The sequence below is a fragment of the Aptenodytes patagonicus genome, chromosome 6 (genome assembly GCF_965638725.1).
Source record: "Aptenodytes patagonicus chromosome 6, bAptPat1.pri.cur, whole genome shotgun sequence".
In the NCBI taxonomy this organism is placed as follows: Eukaryota; Metazoa; Chordata; class Aves; order Sphenisciformes; family Spheniscidae; genus Aptenodytes; species Aptenodytes patagonicus.
This window is the reverse complement of record NC_134954.1, coordinates 43,156,442-43,171,753: the sequence shown is the minus strand read 5'-3', so window position 1 is coordinate 43,171,753 and position 15,312 is coordinate 43,156,442. Positions and strand designations below refer to the sequence as shown.

The 15,312-nt window shown below is 40.5% G+C and overlaps 1 protein-coding gene across 4 annotated transcripts in view; it reads left to right on the top strand.

The window, feature by feature from the left end:
• Positions 1–15,312, top strand: part of HECW2 (HECT, C2 and WW domain containing E3 ubiquitin protein ligase 2) — a 175,675-nt gene that overhangs the window by 72,101 nt on the left and 88,262 nt on the right. For all 4 annotated transcript variants that reach the window (XM_076342260.1, XM_076342258.1, XM_076342259.1 and 1 more), the window contains one exon: positions 12,157–12,264. In XM_076342260.1, coding sequence (XP_076198375.1) covers positions 12,157–12,264 — 108 coding nt within the window. The remainder of the gene's footprint in view (positions 1–12,156; positions 12,265–15,312) is intronic.

Below are 15,312 nucleotides of genomic sequence, written 5' to 3'. Positions count from 1 at the left end.
AAAGAAGGAAATTAGCACAATACTTGTCAAAAACTGTTTGCAAAATTTATGTGAATTTTTAAAATACTCACATGTCATTATTAAGTTGTAGGGCATGGGAAATAGGATGGTTACTGATAATTAGGGCTGGGATGGCTCCTGTTAATTAGGGCAGGAGGTTTTGTAGTTTATTACACAGGTAGTAACGGGCTTGATACTTGCCTTAGATACTTCTTAGGGTACCCATCTTACCACTGATAGGGTGTCTGATAATAATGTACCAGTACTACTGTAAATACCATCTAAAGTGGGATAGTTTCTTTTGATAGTATGAGCGGCTGGAGGAATAAGGAAAAGGGAGCAGAAGGATGGACATAAAAGGAAAGAAGGAAACTAGAAAACATTCTGTGCAAACCTACAGATCAGTAATAGCAAATATGCTGGTAATAAATTTACTCTGCTTCATGGGTAGCCAACATGAGGCATATTGCAAAATGTAAGCTGGAGAAAAAGGTGAGTACTCAAGCCTAATGTTTCAGTAAGTTTTGGTGGACAATTGCCAAGTACTTGTTTGCTGGTATCTGATTTTAAAATTTCATAAATATAAATAGAACAAAAGACACTTGCAACAGTTTCAAAATAACATGCGTATATTTTAAAGATCTCTTCTAGCCTGTTGTGCTCTTTACACATGTGCATTTCAGTGATGTGTATGATGTTTAAAGGGCAGATGTATGTTTCATAATGATTCAAAATGGTGTTTTATTTTTAGATTTGCAAGCATAAAAAAAAGGAAAAAATAGCAGACAGTCATCTTGACTCTATTTTAAGGTCTCTCAGTTATGGCAATTGTGTTTGCTGACAGTTCCACAAGAAAAACCTCTTTTTGAAGGGTAAGTCAGTTACAGGAGAATTACATGTGGAATAAAGCGTACTTAAGATTAGCTTACGAGCTAGTAATGGTTCTCAGATGAGCATAAATTTTACCAAAATTAAACCCAGAAGAGATCATTACATCATTCAGTCTAATTTCCTATATATTATGGGCCACTCAGTGCTGTCCAAACTTTAACTAGCCTGAATATTCCAGTTCTCAGATAATTAAAATACATACTGTTGTTGGAGAGCAGAAGCAGACTGAATTATAATAATGATCTTATAGCAGAGGAGGAGTTGTTCCAAGTACGTTTTGGGGCTATGAAGGAGGGAGAGGAATGGGGTTGCTGACGCCAATGGTAGACTTGACAGGGCTGCCATAACCATCTGGCACTTCCTGAAGTGATTTCCACTGTTTCCATTTCAGAAATGTTTGACCAGAAAAAAAAACCCCACAAAGCAAAACCCTCAGTTTCTCTGGTACCTTTCTGCATTGGGTATCTGCATACGTGACCAGATGCTGCTGGTCCATAAAAAACCCAGCATGAAGGCCATGAAATAAATGACCCCTCACTTTCCGCTGGCTGTGAGATTACATATGATTTGTACCAAGACAGCCACACCAGAGAAAGCTCTCTCTGTAAGTGCAGCTGTGCTAGCAAAATTGTGCTTTTGTTGGTAATGTTTATTTACAAGCAGAATTTATCCGGGGGCAGGATAGGCTATGTTGACAAAAGCACAGCTCCGCTGGTGTCATGTCTTCTACAGCAGGAATACTTTGTTATATTTTCTAGTTTTTCTGGCACAGACTTGTGATGGGAACATGGTCACAGATAAAAGTGCATGCCCTTTATTCTTGGGAAGCTGCAGTCCTCTTCTGTGTGCAGCACAAGCAAGCTCAGCAGCTCATGCACTGCCAGCAAACAAGTGCTTATCTGACACCATATAAGGTTGCAGTCAAGAAGGAAAATGATGAAAAACATTCCACAATAAACTGAGACTGGCAGATTAAATATGACACAGAAAAGCTTAGATACAGCCTTTTTTTGTTTGTTTGTTTAAAATTTAGCTCTGATGATATTTACCCCCCAAATGACCTTTTACGGTTAATTAGGAAAAATGGCTTGTGTTTCTAGATTTGCTAAACAGTCCTGTCCCAGAATAACAGGCCTTTAGGATACTTGTAGACAGAGGGTTTTTTTGTTTTTCTTGGACTTGCTACCATAAAAAGCAGGAGATAATCACCTTTAGGCTACAAGGTTGTGGGAGTGTTGGGGTGTGTTTGGGGATATGGTGGGGAACTGGATGTCACAGAGAGGAGCACACTGGGAAGGAATGATGGTTGTGAAGATAGGTTTGTATTGGAGTTTTAAGAAGGTGTGAGACACAGCGAAGTGCTTAAAATAAAAAAGGGGGGGGGGGAAGATTTCTGAAAGTGTCAAGGGTGATGCTACAGGAGAGAGACGGGCTCCTCTTTTCCTCAGTATATTGCTTGCATCTTTGCTGTCCTCCTATTCTCTAATCTTTATAATATGATAGACCACTGAGTTAGTTTAATATGTTAGATTATAAGTGTAGTCCAACTTCAGGAACCATTGGTGGCCTAAATCTGGATTTCCAAACTGTTCCCTGCCTGGTGGCCCCTGATTTTGGCTTTGCCCCTGAGGAACAGGCTGTCTCCACCTCCTGCAGATGTCCCTTTGCCCAAACCATCAGCAGCTGAGACAATTGTGAGTTGATGTGAGAGGTGGTGCAGCTCTTCCCTCAGCTGTGTGATGCTTCCTTCAGGAGGAGGTGGAAGCATCCCCCATGCTATATTTACACCCACATAAAGCCAGCTGGACCTCAGTGAACTAAATGGTAGGTGATTTATTAACATTTTGCAAAGATGTAGGGACTTTTCTGCAATATGATGAAGTATCTAATGGTCTTTATGTCTAAGGGCATGCTGTACCATATGTCAGAGTTTATTGTGTTGTTCTCTAGCTTAATTTTTTTTGTCTAACATTATGCCTTTCTCATAGTATCCGGTCTCTTGTGGTGTGTTGCAGAAACACCCAAGCATTGTGTATGTGTGTTGTGTAGCATCTGGCTTCCAGGTGAGCCTTATCAGCTGGTTGGTGACCCATGCTGCACAGAGTGCTTGAGCCGTGGGGCTGGCACACATGTGAAACCTGAAGTGTAGATGGGAATGAAATTCACATCATCTTATGGCGGAGGATTAATAAGATTTTCAGGAAAGAGGTTAAACTTGAGGTCATTTCCTTCCCATTGTTACGCTTTTGAATTTTTGCCAGTGAGATGGGTGAGAGGATTTATTTTTGTCTTTGAATGCTTTGAATTTAAATGATGTCTTTACTTTGAATACAGAGAAGTGGAATTCCACTTTATTCCTGCCATTGTACTGTGTCATATGTCTGAAAAAAGTACTTGTATTTTTTTTGCAATACCTTTATGTCCTGCATTCTAGTTAACTAATCCTTTGAGCTGCTGCTGTGCCTTGAAATATCACGTTGTGTGAGGGCACATGGAGATGCTCTGATCCCCACGTTGAAGTGTTAGCACATGTATAGAAGGAAACAAAATGTAGTAGTAGAATTCTTGAAAAAGAAGGAAATAGTCCATCTTACGGCCAGTGTAAGAATAAAGGCTGTGTATGAAAATGAGAGCAAGGATCTTGCCACTCTGTTAATTTAAGTTTCAATAGCAAAAAGGTTTCATTGTTCAGTGTTTGGATGGGGTGTATGGTATGGCTTCTACCTTTGTTCTGTTTCCTCAGCTGAAGTAGGAGTGAAGTGTTAGAGAAATACAGCTGCTTTCTGACCATCCTGCAGTCACAGGTAGAAAAATGAATAATTGCTCTTGCTGTGTAAAGTAATAGAGTGCAATAAATGCCAGCAACATAATATATGTGGCAAATACCTCCTCGCTTTTTTGACCCTGGGTCAAATATCTGACTATAGATGATTATGATCCTTCACTGCTAATACAGCAGGACTGTGTCACCAGGAGGCTGATATTTGTGTCTAGGTTGGAGTTCAGAGTGTCACCCTGCAGCCTCTGGCAGTGCACCATCACCTTCATGTAGAGCCCAAACACGCTCTCCTGTGTGAGGCTGTAAGAGCATCTGTTGTACCTTTCTCCGCCTCTTACTTTTCTGCCCCTGCTTTTCTCAGCTGAAAATTTGTGTCTTATATTTTCGTTACTGTCCAAGTTTTCCAAAGTGGCACGAAGAATAAAGAGATCTGTGATAGCATGTAGTAGGATCTAGTAGCTGCTTAGGCAGCTTTTAAGACTGTCCAAGAATTTTGTTGTTCTCAACTTTTTGGACGGTTGCTCTGTTGGCATTCAAGGGAGGACAGTTTCCAGCCATTTAGTACACAGCAGTGTTTTAATTTTCTCTTACAGTAGTCCAGTTCTGGTGTTCTTTCCCCTCCTGTCCTTTGAAAATACAATTCCTAGAGGTGCTCATGCAAATATAAAGTAATACAGTAGCTTCAGTTCTTGGTAGCAAAAAGTCCATCTTATTTTCTTTGACTGGAAGCATTTTTTGGCAAGTCTTCAAGCTGAGTATGAATAAATATTCCTGTAAGAGTTATTTTTTTTCCCCTGTCTTTTGTTATCTGATTATTACTAGGAAAACCAAGATTTGCTTTGAGAGCTTGAACCTAGTGCTCCCCAAGCGTACAATTTCATGAAATGTGCGCTGCGAAGGACTCGATCTGCAGACCATGGACCAGATTGCAAAGATACCTTTAAGTACCCTTTTTGTTCTTGTGGTACCAGGACCGCTTTAGCACAGTTTGGGTCCTTGCTGTAAGTTGAAGGAGTTGTAGGTCAGCTGCCAGCATCCACCAGGAGGCTTGTGAGCAGTCAGAGCATCTGATCAGCAAAATGGAGCCTTGTCTGAGCCCCTGCGCTGAGGTGGCATTTACCAACCTGGAAAGAGGAGAGGTAGTAATAGCAGCTCTCTGCCACCTGCTTATCGTCCTGCTCAGGAGTGCCCAGTGCAGAGTTATCCTGGGTTAAAGGCAGCTTCATCCCAGCCAAATGTCATGGAGCAGTCTCGTCTTCTCTAAAGTAACTGGATTCGTGGGGAAGTCATGCGGGAGAGCGAAATACTGAGTAAACAAAAGCCAGCAATTCCAGTGAGATCCTGCCGTGCTCATTGCTGTGGCTGCCTTGCCGTCATTTCTAGGATTTGATGATCCTCCTGTTCACATCAGCCCGCCCCACGCTGCGGGGCCGTGGCCGTGCCTCGGAATCCTCCCTTGGACAAGGCGAGGAAGGAAGTGGAGGGAGGATGGGGCTTCGGCATCCTGTACCCTTTGGAGGGGAGTGGCCGCAAATAGCTGAGCTTGAAGGACATAATACTTCATATGTTTTAGCATGGGCTGTTTGAACCTCGATAAACCCTTGATTAAAGGAGAAGAGGCAGAAGATTGTGTATAACTGCTAGAAACTGCCAGGGAGTTTGAGAACATCCTTCTAAAACCCTTTCCTTCAAATGACAAGAGGAAGGGAGAGGACAGACGTGCCTCGTGGAGCTGAGATTATGCAACAGTGCTAATACAGAGCTAAAGCCTCCAAACTTGAGCTGCACAGGCTGGGTCCAGAAGGCAACTTTCGTAGAAAATACCGTTTGTGATTGGGAACAGGGATGCTGTTTTCAGGATCTGTCCTGTAAAACGTTCAGCTTTTTTATTCTTCAGTTTGTTAATTGGGCTCAGATGGAGGAATGCAGTTTAAGATCCACAAACATCCTTTGGAATGGCCAGGTAAGGCTAGAAGGTGCAACTAAGTGTTGATCTTTAATTTCAGGAATGTACTGCATACGCTAGTGCTGTCTTCCGTGAGAAATGTTTTGGTTCCACCAGACAGCCTGTGAACTGTTCACAGACTGAGATGGGGAATTCTGAAGATCACAGAACGTAAGCTGTACGTAGTGGGTTAATATTTGTTTGTACAGTAGTAACTGATATGTAGTGTATTTTAAATGGGTTGACATAATGTGATTTATTATAATAATGCTTGCAATGGAAGCTCTGCCTTGAAATTGTTAATTTACTTACTGGCTTTCCAGAAAAGCAGTGAGGCCTCAGGTGATAAAATTTGTCTTCTCCTTTAATTGTGTCCTGATGCAGTTTTCAATTGCTTTTAAGCATATTTTGGATATAAAGGAGAAATTGATTTAGTTCGTTAGTTCACTAAACTTTGTGCTACTTCTTTAATGATTACCCACAGATTTTTTGGTTGTGGGTTTTGGGGTTTTTTTAAGTATTTCTAGAATTAAAATTATTAGAGGTTACCGAAGTGAAAATACTGCACAAAATTTAGTGTTACAAACTTTCCCAGTCAGTTGCTCAAAATCCACAGTAAGTACTCTTTGGAATGTTCTTACTAATCTTACATTTTGATGACAGTCTGTTTTACTGCTTGGAAGTCTGGGCTCACACAAAAAAGCAGGGTGCACTTACTGGCACCAGGACTGAGGTTTTGGAAGTCATGCAGTAAAATGCATGTAAATCAGATTTCTTTTTTACATTGGAAATGCCATTCTAGAGATTTCCTGATGGTTGGCTCAAAATTAAGTTCAGAAATATCCTCCGATGCAGATTAACTACAAACCTGTTACTTCTAAAGACTGAGTGAAATGACAGAGTAAAATACATAGAGGATGATCATTCTTAATAGTATGCTTATGAGAGAAACTGATGACAGATTGATGAATATCAGCTTGAGACAAAACTATACGTAGCCTTGCTATCTACCAGCCTTCCAGCTCCTCTGATACGTACTCTAAGAGAACTCCTGACAAGAGAAATAACAGTTAGATGTTGCTTTGTAAGTTTCCCAGGGCTGAGTACAAACACTCCTCTTAACAATTGGATGCATCACACACATCATCTTCAGTGCCCAAGAATTTATTAAAATCAACCTAAAATGCTAAGGAAGTCAGCATTTTGACAATCTGAACTTAATTTAAAATTTTAAATTAAGAATAAACAATACAAGCACTGCAAAAGATTTTGCATAAAACATCTTCCAGAAGGGGATGAAAAAATGGAGATTGGGATGTAAATCCCAAATGAGGATAACAGAATTATGCAGGGATACAGTGGTGTTTCTGGCATGATTGATCTTTTCTCAGATAAGCTGCACAGATTTTTCAAAAGCTGTGAATTAGAATACCCATATATGGTAGCGAAAGATGAAAATTGTAAAATTGTGTATAATTAAAACCATTCAGTGACATTCGGAATCTGTTAAGCATCACCTTCTCCCTGAGCTCTGCATATAAGCATCTTTATAAATGTGTTACAGAAAAGAGATCAGTATGCAAAAGTTTGAAGCTCTCAGATTGCTATAGGGAACTTTTAAATTTTTTCCTATTCAGTAAGCAATCTGTGATGTTTCCACACTAGGAGTTTGGGACTTCTATAATGCTTTTGTATTTGAAGAATGAAAATCCTTCGTATTCATGGAGGCAAGCCTTTTATCACATAACCTAACACTACTGACCACAGAAACTGGGACCAGAAGATGAGCATTGGTTTGCATATGACCAGTCTGTGCACTGGCACTGTCAGGCTTGTTTCACATATTAATCGGTAGCAGTTCGTGCTTTTTAACTGTCTTATAAAAGACTGTATCTTATTTATTTATTTGTTGGTTTAAGCTATGCAAGATGACTCTGCAAGGTGATGGATTTCAGGTAGCTTATTCTTTTTCCTAAGACAGAAATAGTGAAAGCGGTAAGACACAAAGAACAAAACGTGAACTCCACGGAAGCCTCCTGACCCCTGATGTCAGATACTGGCTTAGCAGGGCTTTCAGCGCTGTCTTCCGTAACGTCTTCATGCAAAACTGGGAGTAGCAGTTGATAAACCAGATGGTTGTGCAGCCATTCAGAGGAACCTCAACAGGCTGAAGAAATGGGCAAACAGGAATGTCATGAATTTCAAAGGGAAATACCAAGTCCTGCCCCTGGGGAGGAGTAACTCCTGACACCAGGACAAGCTGGGGGCTGACCGTCTGGAACGCAGCTTTGCAGAAAAAGACCTGGAGGTCCTGGTGGACAACAAGTCAAACAAAAGCCAGCAGTGTGCCCCGGCCATCCACAGGTATCCTGGGCTGCATTAGGAAGAGCCTTAGTCAGCAGGTTGAAGGATGTGGTCCTTCCCCTCTACTCAGCACTGGTGAGACACATCTGAGTGCTGTGTCCCAGTTCTGGGCTCCCAGTACGGAAAAGGCACGGGCATACTGGAACTTCTCATGGCTCTTAACTCTTTCATGGGTATAATCTTATTGTGAAAACTCATTCTGTAAAAATGATACCTTCTTCTTTCATTGCACTGTTCATCCATCTATCCAGTACTTCTGTATTGCTTTTCACATGAGATAGCCATACCGAATTGACACATGCCAGAGGGAGCTGCATCCTATGCACTGTCACATCAGGGCAGAGCTGTGGGCACAGGTGGAGAACTACAATGCTGACAAGGAGAGCACAAGCTGTGGGTATTACAGCTGCGTTGGTATCTAACTTACCTTAAAGGGTGTTGTAAGATGATGAAGCCTGAAAGTGGAAAAAAAATTAGTTCAGTTCTTAATACCAGGTTTGGCTGATTGCTTAGCAGTTAAATAAAGAAAGCGTTATTACTCAGAACACGTTTGCTTTACAGTGATTTCAAGGAGCGCTAGTCAGTGTGAAGTTCCACACAGTGATATATTTATTACTACCCACTATTCATTTTAGGACATATCTCGCGTACGCTGATTTGTGCAGGGGTTGCAGCTCTGAGAAATGTTACTTCCTGTAATATTTGGTGTCTAAGAATTACTGAAGATAGAAAGATACTGTGCATCTTGCATTTTTTATTTCTTTCAGCAGTATAGACTCACTGGACAAGATACCAATGCAGTAAGACAGTATTTTGTTGCGTATTTTATGTTCTGGGAAGGGATATTTATGTCTACTCTTTGGCCCAGATTCTGGAACAGCTGCCAGTTTCATAAACAGCAACAATTATCAGCTAAAAGGGGACTAGAACTTCTTAAAATTGAAGTTCCCTATGGAATATATATATGTGTATATAGTGTGTGTGTATATACACATGTACATACATATATATGTTATGGGGAAGAAGAGAGATGAGGTAGTGGTAATTCTGACACTGCTTTTTGTGCTCTTGTCCTGGTTTTGGCTGGGATAGAGTTAATTTTCTTCCTAGTAGCTGGCATAGTGCTGTGTTTTGGATTTAGTAGGAGAATAGTGTTGATAACACACTGATGTTTTAGTTGTTGCTAAGTAGTGCTTACACTAGTCAAGAATTTTTCAGTTTCTCATGCCCTGCCAGCGAGAAGCTGGGAGGGGGCACAGCCAGGACAGCTGACCCAAACTGGCCAAAGGGCTATTCCATACCATGTGACGTCATGCTCAGTGTATAAACTGGGGGGAGTTGGCCGGGGGGCGGTGACCGCTGCTCAGGGACTGGCTGGGCATCGGTCGGTGGGTGGTGAGCAATTGCATTGTGCATCACTTATTTTGTATATTCTTTTATCATTATTATTATTTTCCCTTCCTTTTCTATCCTATTAAACTGTCTTTATCTCAACCCATGAATTTTACTTTTTTTTTAATTATTATTTTATTTTTTTATTCTCTCCCCCATCCCACTGGGGTGTGGGGAGTAAGCGAAGGGCTGTGTGGTGTTTAGCTGCCTGCCGGGTTAAACCACAACAGCTCTCAAACACTTTTTTTTTTTTTGCACAGCTGACTATTACTGAGACTATCACTGTTTAACTTTTTTATTGCAGTGTTGATAAGTAAATTTCACCAATATTGTGTACTTTAATGTTTTCATGCTATTTGATTTTTATTTGCTGTTCAGTTTCTTTTTTTAAAATCCATGAACTGAGGTTTGAAGTTATTTTTCCATATGCATTAGTAATGTTATTTTTTTCGCCTATGTGAATAACATCATAAAAGTAGAAAAAAAATCAGCTGTTTCAGAAGAAAATCAAAGCTGTCCAACATAAATTCTGTAATTGAGTCAATTGCTGACAGGCAGTGGTCTGTCAGCATTTTTCATCCCTCGTCTCCACCACCTTCTGTTGCAATCATAGCATGGGCAGAGTATCAGTGATTTAGTAGCGATGGTTTGGATAACCAAGTTGGTATGGTGGACCAAAGTAGGCACTAGTATAGATTCGCTGGAAGTTAAGCTCTATCTCATGGCTTCCCAGAGTTCTGTCTTTGGAAGATAATAGTGGGGCCTTGGGTTAGGAAGGCACATTAAAAAATAAAAAAGTAAATAAATAAGTCAACAGTGTATTGTTTCGGTTAAAGTGTAATTGCAAGCCAAATACAGAGACTTTTTTTTCTGAGGCCCATGGGATGATTTACAGGCTGGACTTTCAGAGTTCCTCTTTATATAGCTTTGAAAAAAAAGAAACACATGGGTGAGATACAGCTTTGTTTACTCTGAAAGTTTTTTGCTGTAATGAAGAATAATTATACATGTTTTAAGTTTTTACTGTCTCTGTGCCTGACTTTATGGTGTATGCAGTTTATGTACTATCATGTTGATTCCACACGAAAAGTTAAGCCTGAGGGTATTATATGCTGGAGGATCACAGGCATTAGGAGAACCCTCCTCTCCCTTCTCGTTGTCATTGAGATAATTACGAAACTATTCTGGACTCGTCGTGATGTTGAGGTGTTCAGACCACAGCTTTCTAAAAATTCTCAAAGTCACCCATGCCTGGAGGCATAAAAATGTCAGTGGCTTGCCATGGTTGCCTCTTGACTCTCCAGAGCTCTTCCAGATTGTGTAACTTACTCTTGAGCAATCACAGAAGTCCAGCATGTGTCTGGTAATGCTTTGCATGTCAGTTTGGGATGTGAATGTACAGACTGCACGAATCATGATTCAGTAGAGTTATCGTGCATACGCCGAGATAAACAGTCAGAATGAAAAGGAGAAAGAGAAGCTTTAGTGTAAGTTTATATTTTTAAGATAGAAGTAACAAAGTTGCATTGTGTATTATTCTTTCATAAGTAGCATATGGATTTCTAAAATGTAGGTGAGAATTCTGTAATCTTATTTGTGCAGGAGTTTCTACCAAAGTACAATGAAAACATGCTTGAATGGATAGGAGCTTCATAAACAAAGCCACAGTGGGCTAAGTTCTTAGTGAAGTCTTTTTAAGATTGCAGAATGCATTCAAATGTATGTGATAAAACAGGATTAAAAAAAAAAAAAATTAAGACTAAGGGATATCAAGTACCACTGGAAAGAATTAGGATGTTGTATTTCAGGTCGCAGGTATAATTGTCTAATTAAGAAACAGCTGCCTAAATGCACTTGTAAAATGTTACGATGCATACTTCCGAAGAACTTCTGTACGAAAGAAGTTAAGCTGGATTTATGTCAGCTTCCTCTGGGTCATCGTAACTAACCTTCGTGCCCTTTCAAACAGCTTCTCACTCTGGTTTTCCTTCATTCATACAGCGTTCTGGATGCCTGAATACAGGCAGGTAAATAAAAAACAAACACCAAGACCTGTGTTCATTACTGTTATGATAAAAACCTTAGTTCGGGAGGGGAAAATACTGATATTGCTAAACTGATCTGCAGATACTTACTGTTTGCCTCTCAGTTCTCCTCTTTTGAATGTATTTTGCTGAATCTCTCATTTGTATCTCTGGCTTACTAAGTGACAGTTCTGTGCTTTGAGCCTCTGGCTCGACTTCAGTGGTAAGGAATAATACTGTACGTGTCAGGAAATTGAAAGTGTCAGACTTTTTTGGTGTATGTATAAAAATATTCTCTCTAGTGTCTAAAACATAGGATATATTAAAAACTGAAGTAAGTCTTGATACCTCTAGTTGCAATTCTGTACTTCCCAGCTAGATTTTCACATCGCAGAGCAGGACTGCTGTATAAAACAGTGTGGTAACTCTGTGATGAACTTGCAATCAGCTATACACTCCCAATAGCCTCTCTGTTGAGTTAGGGAAGTTTTGGCATTAAATACTTTTTACCTTGGCAGGTCACTTCTTAGAGGAAACCATATATTTACTTTGGCGGTGTGTATGTCTGCTCACTCTGCATAAATTGACCTAACTATCAACCGTAAAAGAGAAGCCATTTATCTTTTGCCAGTTTGATTTTTTTTTTTTAATTTTTTTTAACACAAGTAACTTTTTGTATCTGGGCCTCTTGAAACAGAAAACCAAGAAAACTACTATTATAAATACTACATGACAATTTTTTTTTTTCTTTCCTCTTTCAGATGAGAACTCTCCAGCCAATTTCTGGGATTCCAAAAATCGGGGAGTGACTGGCACGCAAAAAGGACAAATTGTATGGCGAATTGAACCTGGCCCCTATTTTATGGAATGTGAGTACTTACTTATCCAGTGCATATCCAAAGGCAAGCATGCCTTTGTGTCAAGGCAGGTCAAGAAGATGGTATTTGATATCTGTTTCATCAATCCCTCTGATAAACTAAAGGAATTGATTGTATTGCTCTAAGGGGCAGTATTTTCCAGTGCGTTTGCTGGACATTATAAAAATGGAGTTGAGCTTAGATTTACATTCGTATTCTAGGAATGTTCTTAGACAGCATGCTTTAGTTTAAAGGAGGAAGAAATCGCCTTGTGCAATGTCGTATAGTATATACGCATTGAAAGATTAAGTCCCTTCCCAAAAAGTTTAAAATTTCAGCTGGACAATTTACCAGTTAATGGTAAATGCACACAAAGGAAAAGGTAATAAGCTAGTAGTGCTTGCTAATGTTGGTTAGTATGAAGGTTAGATTTGTCTCTAGGAAGTGCCAGCATCCTGTCCAGTAGCATCAGGATTTCTCAGCTGAAGTTTTGTTGTGCTGGGAAATCCACTAGGCAGTTTTGAAATATTGAGAGTCTTTACGTGACTGAAAGAAAAAGTCTTCAGTTGAACTCCGTAATGAGTATTGGTAGCCAAGCTTCAAATCGAGGAGCTAGGCCGCTCCCTTAGGCGACCAGGATTTATAGGAAGCTAAGCCACTCCGCTGTGTGCTATTATTATTACCACCTTTGTTTTTTGCCTTTTGATGAAAAGGTGCTATCTTACCATCTAAAGTATATGATCCCCTAAAGAAATTGATGTTCTAATCCTAGGATGTTGTGTCTGAGCTTGCTGGAAACTCTCATATGCCAAGTATCAAAGTGGCAATCAGTCCCAAAAGAGCTGTGAGCTGCTCTACCACTTGTTTAGCCTCACAGCAATGACTCTTCCTTCATAAATTAAAAGAAATAAAAAATACTCCCACTCTGTTACTTCACTGTACTGCAGTGCTGCTAACTGTAGGTCTTGGCAGAAATTTTTCTTCTAATTAACTGATACAACAGCAACACATGTATTTCAAGAGGTGTTGTATACCCTGTACTATAAATAATTATTAAAACCTCTTATTTCTAGAACTCATCATTGAATCTTGCCAAGTTACCCTATGCATTACGCAGCACATTTCTTTAATACACACACACAAAAAAAGCTTTAATAGGATAAAATTAAATTCAATTTCAGGAGTTCATTACAGGAAAAAATGATTGAACTGAAGATAAGATCAAGAAAATAATAAAAATCAAGATAATTAACTTTCCTGGTGCCAAAGGCAGTGGTATATTAAAGCAGATTAAAATGTATGTTAGAAGAATTCATTGCCTCATCTTTCTTGTACATATATTCTATGAGTATTGTTGCCAATATGGGCAGTTTGACTTCAAGGATGTTTGTATCTTTTAGCTGGTTATGTGTTGCTCTATAATGTATGGAGATGAGGCTCTTGAACAACATTTTTAGTTCATGTGAGTAACCTAGGCTAATGCTTCAAGTACTTGTGGTTTTGACTTAAAATCAGCTGCAACTGACTTTGCACTTCACAACTAACTGCACTTTGCAACCACCTCGTATAAAGAGTGCAGGATATATGGTCTTTGGTTGTGGTTAGCTTTACTAATGAACAGTTCTGCTGCCATACAATGAACAAGAGACAAGCAATTATGCTGCAGCTCAGAACTGTAAAAAGGAATGTTTATGAGCATATGTTGCTATAGCACATAGTATGGCAGATAAATGTCTCCAGTGACACTTGTGTAGTGAGAGGCCAAAAATTGCACTGAAACAGTGAACTGAATTTCTGATTCCACTTTTTAAACTAGAAGGCTCCACAGATATGTGACCATGTTTGCTCAGCAAGGCTTTTTCTTTTAGCTTATAGGGGGTGAAGCAACTCTGATGCAACTACAGGCAGCTGCTCTTCCCCCCCCCCCCCCCCCCCTTTCTTTTTTATTCCTCAGATCACTAAATCACGGCTCAGGCAAACACAGCAGGTGGCTGTGTGCAGTTCAGATATAACCACAGTGTTAGGGCCTCTGTGGTGCAGCACCAGGGCGGGTGTGGGAAGAGCTGTGCTGTGAGGGTTCTCACCATGCTTTGCAGACACTGACACTGCCCAGCCTGTGCCAGCCATGGAGACGAACTTAGCTCCCCTGTTAGCCTCTTTCTCCTGCCACAGTGCTGATACCATTTGTACTCTCAGTGTAGCACTGCATGTGATGCCACTGTCATAGCAAGGGAGCAAGAGATGGCAAATGGAGAGGCTAACATCCCCAGTAAATATGTGCCTGATTATTGAAGTTAAGGTATCTCTGATGCTTTAATCTGCCGTTATTTTCCAAATTTTGGAAAGAACTCTACAGTTGTAGATTTCTTATGTTTAGAAATATCTTTGCTAGGAGGCAGACTGTATCAGATACAGGTCGTGGTATTAGGGGTTTGTCATATTTACCTCTCACAGTAATGACATGCAGCAGACCATTAGCAACTTGACCATGCTTCATTGCCAGAGCTTCACTGCCAGGACAGGGAGGTGATTCGAGACAGCCAGCATGGCTTCACCAAGGGCAAGTCCTGCCTGACCAACCTAGTGGCCTTCTATGATGGAGGGACTACATCAGTGGACAAGGGAAGAGCCACGGATGTCGTCTGTCTGGACTTAATGTAAGGTCTTTGACACAGTCCCCCAAAACATGCTTCTCTCTAAACTGGAGTGATATGGATTTGATGGGTGGATTGTTTGGTGGATAAGGAATTGGTTGGATGGTTGCATCCAGAGGGTAGTAGTCAACGACTTGATGTCCAGATGGAAATTGGTGATGAGTGGCGTCCCGCAGGGGGCCATATTGGGACCGGTACTGTTTAATATCTTCATCAATGACATAGAAGTGGGATTGAGTGCACCCTCAGGAGGTTTGCAGATGACACCAAGCTGAGTGGTGCAGTTGACATGCCAGAGGGATGGGATGCCATCCAGAGGGACCTGGACAAGCTGGAGAAGTGGGCCCGTGTGGACCTCATGAGGTTTAACAAGGCCAAGTGCAAGGTCCTGCACCTGGGTCAGGGC